Source organism: Micropterus dolomieu, linkage group LG02 (genome assembly GCF_021292245.1).
Source record: "Micropterus dolomieu isolate WLL.071019.BEF.003 ecotype Adirondacks linkage group LG02, ASM2129224v1, whole genome shotgun sequence".
NCBI classification, from domain to species: domain Eukaryota; kingdom Metazoa; phylum Chordata; class Actinopteri; order Centrarchiformes; family Centrarchidae; genus Micropterus; species Micropterus dolomieu.
The window spans coordinates 1131316-1144331 of NC_060151.1; the positions used below are offsets into that span (position 1 = coordinate 1131316).

At 40.6% G+C, this 13016-nt stretch overlaps 1 protein-coding gene across 2 annotated transcripts in view; it reads right to left on the reverse strand.

Annotated features, from left to right (window-relative positions):
* The window catches only part of LOC123967457 (junction plakoglobin-like), a 128259-nt gene that overhangs the window by 18856 nt on the left and 96387 nt on the right, over positions 1–13016 (reverse strand). Inside the window, exons 1-3 of one of the 2 annotated variants that reach the window (XM_046043554.1) lie at positions 11022–11092; positions 9265–9313; positions 5883–6098 (exon numbers count right to left, since the gene is read on the reverse strand). In XM_046043554.1, coding sequence (XP_045899510.1) covers positions 5883–6098; positions 9265–9280 — 232 coding nt within the window. In that variant the 5' untranslated portion in view covers positions 9281–9313; positions 11022–11092. Of the gene's footprint in view, positions 1–5882; positions 6099–9264; positions 9314–11021; positions 11093–13016 lie in introns of those variants that run through there. The other variant, XM_046043555.1, reaches the window with a different exon arrangement.

Here is a 13016-nt window from a genome sequence, read left to right on the forward strand (position 1 = left end):
ATACATACCGTTACCGTGATATAAAATGACATATACTGTACCTTGATAAACTGTTAGCCCGGATAGTATATGTAATTAAACAATTAAATTAGAATGTACTTAGATGAAGTTTGATTGTATTATTATCAAATGTAAGTATATTCTACTAAATAGTCAAATGTACTTAGATTTTATAGTAATTCAATGTGTGAATAACTTTAAGTAATATGGAGTTTTTACTCCATATACTTGCTAGTTTTACATTTTCTGGATGTATTTTACATCTATTCATTTATCTGACGCTTTTATCCAAAGCGACTTACAATTGCTATATATGTCAGAGGTCTCACGCCTCTGGAGCAACTAGGGGTTCAGTGTCTTGCTCAGGGACACCATTGGTGTCTCACAGTGGATTCAAACCCAAGTTTCTCACACCAAAGGCATGTCTCTTATCCACTGCTCCATCACCACCCCATGATTTTTCCCCAATTGGAATTTTACTTTTAATGACAACCCCAGTATTACTGATCAGAAGCACAGAGTTTCGTTAAGTAAAATGTCCAAAACGTAACATTAATTAGCTAATGTTAATCATTACCTAAAGGTAGAGTCATGTGGCCTTACCTGGTTTAACTGTCTCAAAATACAGAATAAATACAAAATACAGATACAGTGTTGTGATAAACTAGCTCAGTTTAAATCTCTTGTCTCTTATTTGTTATTGTGTTGCAGGACACACGAAGAGATGCTTTGGAAGTGTAGAGTATTGCCCCTTTAATTGTGAAAAGAGATCACAGATATTTAAACATTATAGGCTAAAACATGGAAGTTTAGCAAGAAAATAACATTTTCCTTGTTTACATCAGGATTGTCTATGTACATTGAAATCACTCAATGCACTAAAAGTACGCATATCCTAACTTCGAACCAAAACTTTGGATCAGCAACCAAGTCGAGATGTACAAGTTAAGTTTTGCTGTCTGTCATGTAGGTTTTGCTGAGTCTTGTTCTGAGACTGACTACTTTACCCATCTGCGTGCTACTGCACACTTAAAAGTAAACCATAAAGTCAGGTACCCTTATAAAGACAGTAACTTTGAAAGCAGCGTCTTCTCCACTTTTAAAGCCCACATGAGTAAAGTACACAGGGAGCATCAAGAGGTTCAAGTCAGAAATCATTGGTGACTATGTAAGCCATGACAGTGATGCTGTTCAAGGGCAAATGTCACATGCTGATGATATTAATGTATGAACAATGCTTTAAAAATGATGAAATCCGTATTTACTAATACTTAACTAATGCTTTATAGTGTGTAGTTATTATAAAGTGCTCTGCATCACAGCGTGAGGGCCGTACTAAAGATATGCTGACATGGATGAAACAGTTGTGAGAGAGGTTACCAGTGCTGTGTCAGAAAGTGACATGTTGGCATTTTGTGCCGAAGATGGACCCTTAGGTACTGCAAAAATAAGAGCAGCCTATGTATGCAGAGAGTTTCCACTGGTAAACCCTACATAATATGTTGTGAAAAAAGGCAATAAACCACTTGCATTGTTCCCATTCTCCACAAGCTGCTTAACAAAACCGACGTGTTAGACAAAGCTATGGCAGAAAAAGTACATAGATGGGCAGTCCTTTAATGAAAACTCTCTTCTTGCGAGGGACAAGTTCACAATTGCGCTTGGCGTTTACATTGATGAGTGTGGTTATGAGTGCTGGAACCTCTTATCTATGATACAAAGAGAACAAGGAGAACCTCTTATCTATGATATGATGTCATCAGAGCTCAGGTCTCCCTGAAAAGTCATCGGAGCAAAATTGTGTTTACCAACAAGGTGCAAGTGTGAAAGGCACAGACTTGTATGTTGCCGCTGGTGACCACTCCATTGCAGGATTCCTGGAGAGCTTCATAGTTGACAAGTTCTGCAGATTGTATTTGGCAAGCAGTAGTGATGCTCAGCAACAAGAGGTATATTCTGGTTTCTTTCAACTCAGAGACACAGACTCCCGTGATAGGGATGTACAGTAGGTGAGAGAGGAGCCAGGATTGAGTCGAACTTATGGTGTGAAAAGAGCATGTCCTCTAACTGAGAATCTTGAGCACTTTCATGTGTTCAGGTATTTTAATTACACATTTACTGACAAAACACAGATCCACCTCAGATTATTGGAAAGGTGTGGCGTCTCTTAAGGCTCCTTCTATTTCTCATTGGTCACTTTGTTCCTGAGAGTGACAACACTAGGGACATTTTCATGCTTCTCAAATACATTATTGAGCTAGCTGTGGCATCAAGGCATACTGAAGAGACTGCATTTCCTGGACGTAAGATAGCAGAGCACAGATGGCAGCTGCATCAAAATTTTTCGTATAAAGTTTTCGTATAAGGCCAAAATATCGCTATCTGGAACATTACACCCAGCTTGTAAGGAAATTTGGCCCTGTCTGATGTTTGGACAATGTACTACGACGGGAAGCATACTGTAAGTTCTTTGAAAAGGCAATTCGCAATGCTCAAAATTTCAAAAATGTTGCCATGATACTTGCTACCAAACACTAGAAAGCAGTCAGTTACCATCTTGAATGTAGCTCACTTTTCAGGCCATCAGTTGAGATGACAAAGGTAACTCCAGTTTTACTTTCTCCTCTTTCCCTTTGATTGTTCAGAGAGTGAGTGCTCAAAACATTACAAAGCCAGGGTCAGTTCTTGAGGCGTCATCTGTCTGTCTAGATGGAATCAAGTATCATCCAGGCATGATGCTCTCACTGGCTCATGCTCAGGTCTCCCTGAAAAGATTGTTACAGCCAACACAGAAATTGTGTTTTTCTGCCATAAAATGACAGCATGGTACTGTGAGCATTTGAGATCTTACAGACGTCTCTTTAGTGATGTCACCTCCATGTGTGTTGTTAAGATGTCAGAGTTGAATGATGTCTTCCCATGATCATCATACAGGGTACAAGGAGAACTGATGGTAATGCTGAGACGATGTGTTGTTTGCTTAATACCAGATGGCTGTGCAACAAAAATTAACCATGAGGGTTATCGTCTCCGAGGGAGACATAAGAAAGATGACGATGACAACACGATTTTACACACTTGATGATTTGATTGGCTGGCTCCCAGAGAAGCCAACCATCAAAATTATCCCTATGATTGAGCTTGTACCAGTCACTGCGCAAACTGAATCATGTTGTGATACATGCAGCCAGGCAGATACTGAGATCCTGTCAAACTCCTTTCTGGATAGATTTTTGTTTTTGACATTCCCAAATTTGCTGTTGATGTTGAGTATAGACTCCGACAAGGTAACCTGTTCTATCTCAGGGATGCAACCTATCTCAAAGTGACAAAGGAGCTGAAACATGATATCCTCGAGAAACTGGCTGAGACAATGTATGCATTTAAAGTAGGGTTGGGCGATGTGTACAAAATCTCTACAATGAAACATCATGATGGACGATGTCATCATCGGGAGCGCAGGCGTCTTATGTGCATGTGTTCTCGCACAGACTTCACAAAAAAGTGAGACTATTAACTTACGATACAAGTCGCGGTGGATATTTTACGCATGCAGCAGTGACCACACAGGGTGCAGATGTTGGTTTTAGTTGTTTGATAGGCTACGTCATTAACAAGCCCACATGCGGCTCACCTGCTGCCGTGATAACAGATCGCGGGTGGAAATATATATGAAAAAAAGACTTTTCAAAGAGTTCCCCAATCTTTTAGGCGACTGCTGATGGAGAAAATAGAGCAGACTGGGGGGTGGGGAGGGTGTTTACCTGAGGTGTAGGTGTGTGTGTGTGAGGCGATTTCCGAGGCAGGTGCAAAGCATACTTAAAAACAATAATAAGAATGTTTGTGGTCATTAGAACCTGCTTTCACAGGATGGTATAATGTGAAAATTTCAGATTTTGTTTTTGCTGGGAGGGGCATTACAGGGAGGTATTACAATCACGATGCCGGCTCAACGTTGTGATGTCTGTCAGCCATCGCCGATAGACGATGCCATCGTCGCCCAACCCTAATTTAAAAGCCTTTAAAAAGCACAAAACGTAGCTTAATGCCACTCTCTCCTGCTGAGTGGATGTACCACTGGCAGCAGTGGCCGGAGTTTCTTTCTACTTCAATACAAAATTACTCATTGTTGAAAGCTTTCTGCTGGTCACAAAATTTACAGTGGAAGACAATGTTCTTTGCATTGTTTGACACAGTAGGCCTAATGGCAATACTTACAGCTGTGGAAAGAATGCCCTGATTCTCCACTCTTCCTTTAGCTTTTTGGCTAGCAGCTGACTTGAACAACATAAGGTCACTGACCTGCTACGCAGTCGCTCATGTTTTAAATGAAACACAAACAAACAGATCCAACTCTGAAATGACAGTTTATTATTGAGTCAACAAGAATTTACAAACTATGCAAAATCTACGTTGATTGCAGTGATTGACGACAGTCTCCTGACCAAAGCACTTTTGCCCCCTGACTGCGCGCACATCCAGTAGTGTTTGCATACAAGAAACCTGTCTACAAGAGAAGTAGTAGACATTAGGGTGATAATTCTTTGAACAAAAGCTGTCTTTGTGAAGTTTGAAAGTAATGAGCTCTCAGTTAGCTGACATTATGTCAACATTTAACTTTCCAAGCATTGTAAGATTTGGCTTCGTAAGTTAGATACAAGTCAGGTTCCATTAGGATAAGTGACTGCACCTGAACTGGAGGGACATGAAGGGTTGAAAGGCAGAGAGGGGAGGGGGAAGCGGCTGCAGAGTTCTGCCTGGCCGCCGAGGAGTATCAATGCACCCCCAAGTAATGTTACTGTTTAAAAACAATATAATATTCTTTGTGTGGTTCATCTGTGGTGATAAATGATTCAAAGTAAGTGTACATATTTATGAACGTTTAGAGTCAAGCTTCCTCTGCACCAGCACCGTCTTTGTTGCATATATGTTTCTTGATAAGGTGGAGGAGTGTCAGTTGAAATGGGGACAGTACCACTGTTATATATGGACTGTTAACAGCAGTAAACAATCATATACAGTGCAACAGACTGAGCAGTATGTTTGGTTAGAATACTGGTTGACAGGCAATGCTGTAAACCTTAAAGCATTTTGTGCAATTGTGTTTAGTCAAACATCCCATGGCCTGCACACCACGTCAAAAAGCCAGCAGGAATGTCTTGTCCCTGCCAGCCCTTCAAACAGTAGAATAAACCATGTTTTTTTTGCTGTGATAAAGAGATGATGTTGAATAATTCATTTAGAGAAGTACCCTATAGCGGTAAGTTAATGCCGTACCATTTTTGCTTTTACAATCAGGTAACCTACTTCACTTCACTATTGAGAATAAGATCAGGTTTATTTCATCACAATATCTGCTATTGTTTGTTTCATTAATTTTTCATTTATTCTGTTAGTTAGCAATTAATAAATATTACGATTTAATCAGTAGGAAGTTACGTGTGTGTTTTCTTTGAAGCAGAAGAAAAAGTTAAGTTATCGTTGGAAATTCAATCCTTTCCTAAGAGACTGATCAAATTATAATTAATAAGAATTATTTTGGTTTAATTTCCCTGTTAATAGGGTGGTGATCCAGATAAGTGTTTAATAAAGTTGTCTTCTTCCTACAAATATCAGTTCCAAAACAAGAACAATAAATACAGAAGACTAAAGCAACACAGATGCACAACAATAAAGACCACACATGTGATGATGAGTTAAAGAACAAGATGATAAAAGCCAGTGTCAGCAAAGATAAAGGGAGTGAAGAAAAAGGAATGACAGAAATTAACCAAAGAAACCAACACACATGAACAATTCTCAGTTAAAGGGCAATTTTGAAACTGTATTTATTGTATTAAAAATACTGAAATGATCCTTTAAAGCGTTGTGGAAATTCTCACCTGTGGGGCTCTTTGGTTCACCAGCTGCTGTGTTCCCGCCACCGGCGCTGGCACTAGCAGGAGCAGTGGTACTGCCAGAGTAATTCTTACGGCCACTGTACTCAGTGCTGCTCTCATCATCCCGGACTGTGGTGGCTCCTGATTGGATGCCAGAATCTGAGGCATAGTAGGTCTGCTGCCACTCCGCCACCTTCACCACACTGTCTGCCTCACTCACTGCAGGGAACAACACATGACTGACATCAGATACTAGTAATAGTACCTTACTACTAATGCTACTGCTACAACCACTACTACTACTGATACTATTAGAGCCCGTTCTCATCTCAGGGTGTCATATACTGACGATTTGAGAAAGAGTGACAAAGCGTTATTATTTGGCGCTAAAGGTACCCTTTAGCGTCTGTGTGAGATGCACTGGGTGCGTCTCCATGAGACGCTCTGGGACGTTGACAGCCCCCCGAAGCCCCTACCCTTACCACAACCATCAGAAATGTTAGTACCTAAACCTAAGTCACTGAATGTATGCATGTCGACCAGCTAACCCTACAGCTGCGCACAGTGCTAACAGGTAGGGTTAGCCTCCCTTGTGTTGCTGCAACGTAGGGGCGTTTTATACGGACGCTGAAGGGTACCTTTAGCGTAAAATCCTTACGCTTTGTCACGCTGTCTGAAAGCATCAGTTATGACGCATTGAGATGAGAATGTGTTGACTATTACTACCACAACCATAACTACTGCATCTATTACCACTACTGCTATTACTGCTTAGGGGTGGAAGTAATGAATTACATTTACTCTCGTTACTGTAACCAAGCTGCAACCTCCCCGTCTGAAAAGTGAAGCCAATGTGGAAGTGCCTTCACTGGTTGCAAAAAGAAGTGTGATTGTATAGAAGTCCATGAAAAAATGTTTCTACTTCTCAGCTGATTTATTCCCTCAGTAAACACTTTCCTAATGACTTTATGGTCTCAGTCGCTAGTTTCAAGTCTTCTTCAACACAGCATGATGTTCATTTAGTAAATTATGGTCCCATTTAGAGGAAAATAGATGATAAAGCAGGGTATGCTTTAGGGTGTGGCCACCTTGTGACTGACAAGGTAGCTGGGAGACAGGGAGCTGTCAATCAGGATAGAGGCGAACTGTTTCCACTCCACTCTGTACATTAACTAGCTTTGAACTTTTTAAAAAAACATTTCAATTATAAACACAGCACAGATTTTCATTGCTATGGTGATGACACCCAACTATATAGCCCCCTTCAGACATGCACCTTGTTATTTAACTTTGATGGCAAGAGCAAGAGAATAAAGCATAGGTTCACAATCTTTCACATTTGCATTAAATAATATTTACATGCCCATATGAATATAGAAACAAGTGTTGCTTGCTGTAAACATTTTTCCTATTCTTACTACACATTAAAATGTCCCTTCCTAATGTGCATCTGCTGTAAGTGAAAGGGGACAAAATCCACAGTCACCATTCTGTGCAAAAATACATCTCAGGTTGGCATGAGGCTTCAGTGGTCTAAGTTAGATTAATCATGTTGCTCTCTTCTTAGGGTACATCTTTTTAGTGTGAAATTTCCTCTTTGTGTTAGTATCTATCTACCACCTCAGTAACACTGTGAGGAAAAACACAAAGAGATACCTCAGATAACTCAGAGTGCTGAAGCTTCATATTAGCTTTAGATCAGCTTTGAAATACAATCTTTTCAGAGACTGGGGATTCTGTCGCACCAGCACTTGCATTGGAAGCATGTTAGGAAGAGCTCTGAATGTCACAAGGCGGAAATATTGGTTTTGTTTCTTTCCTTTTAAAAAATATTTTTATGTTTGCTGTGCCTATTTAATATTGCATTATTTTATATATTGTGTCTAAATAGTTTTATTGCTGTTCTTTTTTTTATGTGCGCGCTTGTAGTTTCGCCTGATGAAGGTCTAGAACAGAAACGTTGCCAACGGGCTTGCCAGTGTGCGCGAGTTTCTTTGCAAATTTTGACCTACTAACCTCTAACATTATAGATGTGCGAGGTCATTTTCTGTTATGTGCATGCTTTTAGTTTGAAATGTATTGTTATGTACCTCAAAGCCTGTTGCACACTGTTTTGAGAGAATCGCCTTGGAGAGAATCGCCTTGGCAAACTTGTATCTCCTACACAAAATTTTGGACTTTCTATGCACCTACTGCCTGCTCCTCTACCTGGCTCAGCACACACCAATCATCTCGGATACTCTTGGACTTAGTAAGACCCCTTTAACTCTGCTCCCTGCACATTTGATATTTACTACGTCCACAAAAATACATTTTGAATGAAAATAATCTCTGTTCACACAACCGTTTTAGCACAGTTTCAGAAATAATCTCTGTCTATACTAACATGCCTAAAACACATATCACATGACCATTCGCATACAGTACATTGGCCATGCTCGAGCCAGTCTAAACAGGAAGTAGAATGTCTACTCTGTGGTTGGTTGGACAAAATACTGCAAACAGAGAACAGCAATTACAAAAAGACCATTGATTTTTCTTTGCCTGATATCTTTAACTGCACAAAGGCTACAAGGATAGAAAACAAGGTCAGCAACTCCTCTAGGACAAATTTGTGACTGATAAGACCCAATCAGGAAGCAAACATGGGTGTCTTCATCGTCATTAACAAGTCTCTGTTTCCATTCGTCCAAACTAAACCCCAATTCATGAGTTTACTAAAACAAGGATAAAGGTCAGCAGCGTTTTCAAAAGTCTCTGTTTAAAGGTTTTGAAAACACTGGAGTAATGTGAAAGTTCTATGTTTTAAAAGACAAATGTATTAGTGTGGCTGTATACATAGAGAAGGGAACCTGAAGCCACATGTGTACCATCGACAGACACAGCAGCATGAAGGGCGACAAGACGGAGAACACAGTGAGGAGCTCTGCCCTTCAGGAGATGTGGAGCACTGTGTCATGTAAGACGTGAGCTTGATAAGGGCAATTTACTCTGCAAACATATATTTAAATTTCACATGTACAGAGATATTTAAGTATGTGTGGATCAATTTCTACACAAGAAACGGTTTCTGCACACTGTGGATTGCTTCCTATTAATTTGTGGGTCGTGTTACATTTGTGACTTCTCTTTAATGCATTTGTGGAACGTTTTGTCAAACATGTACTCTGTAGAAAGAAATCCACAAGTAGGAGAGGCAGTTTACTAGCTACACAGTGTTGGTGGCAGCAGCGATCAACTGTGCTGTGCAGTGCCTGGTTCCCTACTGTTTGCTAACCTTATGCTAGCTGTGGTAGTTATGTAGCCCACATTACGTTAAAAGCTCATGTGAACTTTGTGTGTATGTGCTTTAAATGTACGCAGCAGACATCTACAGAGAACTTACTTTGCATGGACATCATCTCGGTCCACTGGTGCCTTCACTGACCTCTGACCTGCGCAGAAAGAGAAGAAACATTAGCTGTAAACAGGATTGCCTAAAAGATTCAAGTTAATCATTTTCAGTAGAATTAAAGCTTTAATAACCATATTCTGCAAAGCATGTTAAGGAATTAGTCCTTCTCACATTCCTCCAAAAAATGTATCCATATACTGTGCATATGCGCACAGTGCATCAGAAGGGTGTATTTCATTGACTGGAGTTTCCAGTCACATGTTAAACACACCATTTTGACAAGTAATGTGTATATATTTCTTAACAGTTGTGAGGACAAATGTGTATGTGCACATGTGTATACAACATGCCATTATTTGTCTAATATTTCTGTCATTGTTTGCAATTTTTCATTACTTACAGTCGGATGATAGTATTATGCAAATAGCATACCATGTTGTGGTAAATTATTAAATAATTAAGCCAAAGACAGCTGCAAGTTACACAAATGTCCATGTTGTGAGCACATAACACTCCAGAGAGTGTACTTAAAAACCTCCCAGAAGCCATGGCTGGTGAAAGGTCACAGTGCCTCAGCTTCTATTCCCAGAGCCCTTCACAGACCCCACAGCCTTATGGGAATTCACACTAAAGCTCAGAAGTAGATGAAGTGTGTGGGTGTGTGTGTGTTCATATGAATGCAGCACATCCACTAGTTGAACTAGATGTGATGGCACCTCATTATGACGAGGAGAGATCAAGATCAGTCAAATATTAACTTAAATTAAAAAAATCACGTTAGAATTAGGGTAGGTAAGTTTGAGATACCAGCAAGAAACTGCTAGGTTTTGAAAGTATCCAACAGAAAAACTCCCACCCCCTCCATTTTGGGCTCCTTCTAAAGCCACACCCCCAAAAACATGTGAATGTGTGTTCCCGACTCAACGCTCAGCTGGAGGATGAGTTTACCAGAGCGAGTGCAGCAGCATCACATCAAGTCTGAATCATTGGAAAGACAACATTTAACTTTATCATTATGACAATAAACAACTAACCTACCGGTTAGTACTCACTATCAAGGTAGCATGTTGATATTGGGGAGGTTAAAACTGATTGAGTTTGATCACTTCAGTATCTGGCATCTAACTTGCAGTAACAGATAGCAGCGGTAACATTAGACTAAAATAAAAATAGGTTGCATTGAAACACATTTTCCCATTGCTGTCAGTTACACAAATGTAAATTTTGTGTAAGACTCAAAACATACACGTTGTTTTGCACTTTAGAGTGATGACAGCATCATTGACTTCTCCACTGCCCTCCACTCAGCCCTCACACTTGAGAAAAACAACACCTACATCAGAATGCTGTTTGTGGATTTCAGCTCAGCGTTCAACACAATCTCCCCATGAAACTGATCAGCAAACTCAGCACTCTGGTTTTAAATAAAACACTCTGCAACTGGATATTGGACTTCCTCTCAAACAGACCCCAGACAGTTTGGATTGGCGGACTCACCTCCTCCACTCTAGTGCTCAACACCGGAGCCCCCCAGGGCTGTGTGCTCAGCTCAGGGCTGAGCATACTTTTTTGTGATGTTAGTGGACAACACCACCATCATCGACCACATTTCAAACAACGATGAGACTTCATATCGGGAGGAAATTCATAATCTTGTAGAATGGTGTACAGAGAATAACCTACTGCTCAACGTCAGCAAAACCAAGGAGCTGATCGTTGATTTCAGGAAAAATTAGATAAAGACTCACACTCCTGTCTACATCTGTGGTGCTGAGGTGGAGCAGGCAAACAGCTTCAGGTTCCTGGATATCAGCATCACAGAGAACCTGACATGGTCATCTCACATCACCACACTGTTGAAGAAAGCTCCGAAACGACTATATTCTCGAGGAAGCTTAAAGGAGACTTATTATAATGCTTTTCCAGTCCTATATTGTAGTTCTGTGTCTCCTGTATGGCAGCTTTGCATGATTCAAAGTACAAAAAAAAATGTTTTTCTTATACTGATTCCTCATGTAGGCCTTCATTTCAGCCTCTGTCTGAACAAGCTGTAGATGCTCCTGTCACTTTAAGACCCCGCCCTCTCAAAGCCCACTGTCTTCTGATTGGCCAAGACCTGAAGCATGTTACCAGGCTGTTGTTGTTGCTGGGCGGAACAGGCAGACTGAGCGTTGCCGTGCCGTTAGTGTGGGAGCACATGACCATATATGGAACACCGGCTCCGTCTGGCTCTGTATTACGTAGAACGGATCTGTTGGTAGAAAAAGCAGTTCAAAACAGAGCGTTCAGAACAGGAGGAAACCTGAGGTTTTGCTCACCTCATTTTTTAAAGTTTGGCCATGTTTAACATGAACATCCAACATTATGACATTGTAGATAAGTCAGAAAATGTGGGAAAGCATAATAGGTCTCCTTTAAGAAGGCCAAATTCTCACGCCAAGTTGTTGTCAGATTTTATAGCGAAGCAATAGAAAGCATCCTGCTGTCGTACCACCAGAGTGCAGAGCAGCTTTTTTCCCCCAAGCTATCAGCCTTTTAAGCTCTAATTCATCCTCAGCACTGCTCCACTGAATATAGTTTATTTCTGTTTACCATTTTTACAATTGCTTCTATATTAATGTATATTGTCTGCTATGTGGCAGAAGGGAGTTACAAACTCAATTTCACTCTATAACCTGTTTTATTGTGACAAAATAAATCTAACTACCTACCTAGCATTGTTGTCTTTATTGAGGATGGCAATCCAGAGCCAAGTGCAAACACGGAACAGGCCCCGAATTGAGGGTGAAGCAGAGGAGTGTGGGAATCCGGGGTCCGAGGAAGAAGAGGCAGGATGGGGAGGTCAAAATGCAAGCCAATGAGCACATATTCGCGGAAAAGAAGACCTGCCTTGAGCTTCAAGCTCATACAAAGGTATTTGAACAGGTATGTATCTATTAGGGCTGGGCACATTAACGCGTTATTATCGCGCATTAACTAATTAACGCAGACAATTATTTTATCTCACTCAGTTTTTATTATTATTATTTTGAAAGGCTGTTGCTCACTGGCTCTGAATAGGCTACACATATACAGTCAAACCCTGGGTCACAGGAGGTGTGGGATGTTGATCAACCTGCAAATCACCCACCCAAATAAGCAGTGGAGGGAGGCTTCGGCAGACTGCATTGGATGCAGCGTGTGGGAGAAGTAAGACAAGCGATCAAATGCCATAGGGAAGTGGATAGCTACACACTAGCTACTGCATACTGACTAGTATTGGGAAAGATGTTGGTCTTAAACGTTCTTAAAATCACAACATAGTCGCTTGGCCCTGCGACTTGTGCTGCACGAGTAGGCATTCTATGGATAGTAACCAGGGCTTGACATTAACACCCGCCAACCCGCTAACCCGCCAAATGCAGGTGGATTTCAGCCGTGGCAGGTAACAGTCACTCCCACTAGCCATCTCATGTGTACAGCCAGTCAGAGTGCTAAAATAGTTAAATATAATACAAAACTATAACACAGTCCCATAAAATAGAACAGTGTGTGTGTGTGTATGTGTGCGCATAAAATCCCTCATCTTATCAGCTAATAGTAGGCCTCTCCCTGGCTCAGCTTCCCCTCTGCTGGACTTATCGTAAATAATAAACATCACTTATTCAGTCAGGTCATAGTATAATTTAGGACTGTACAATACAAAAATAGCCTAACAATCATTATCATAATAAGTATAATTTTCCTCAATAACAATATAACAA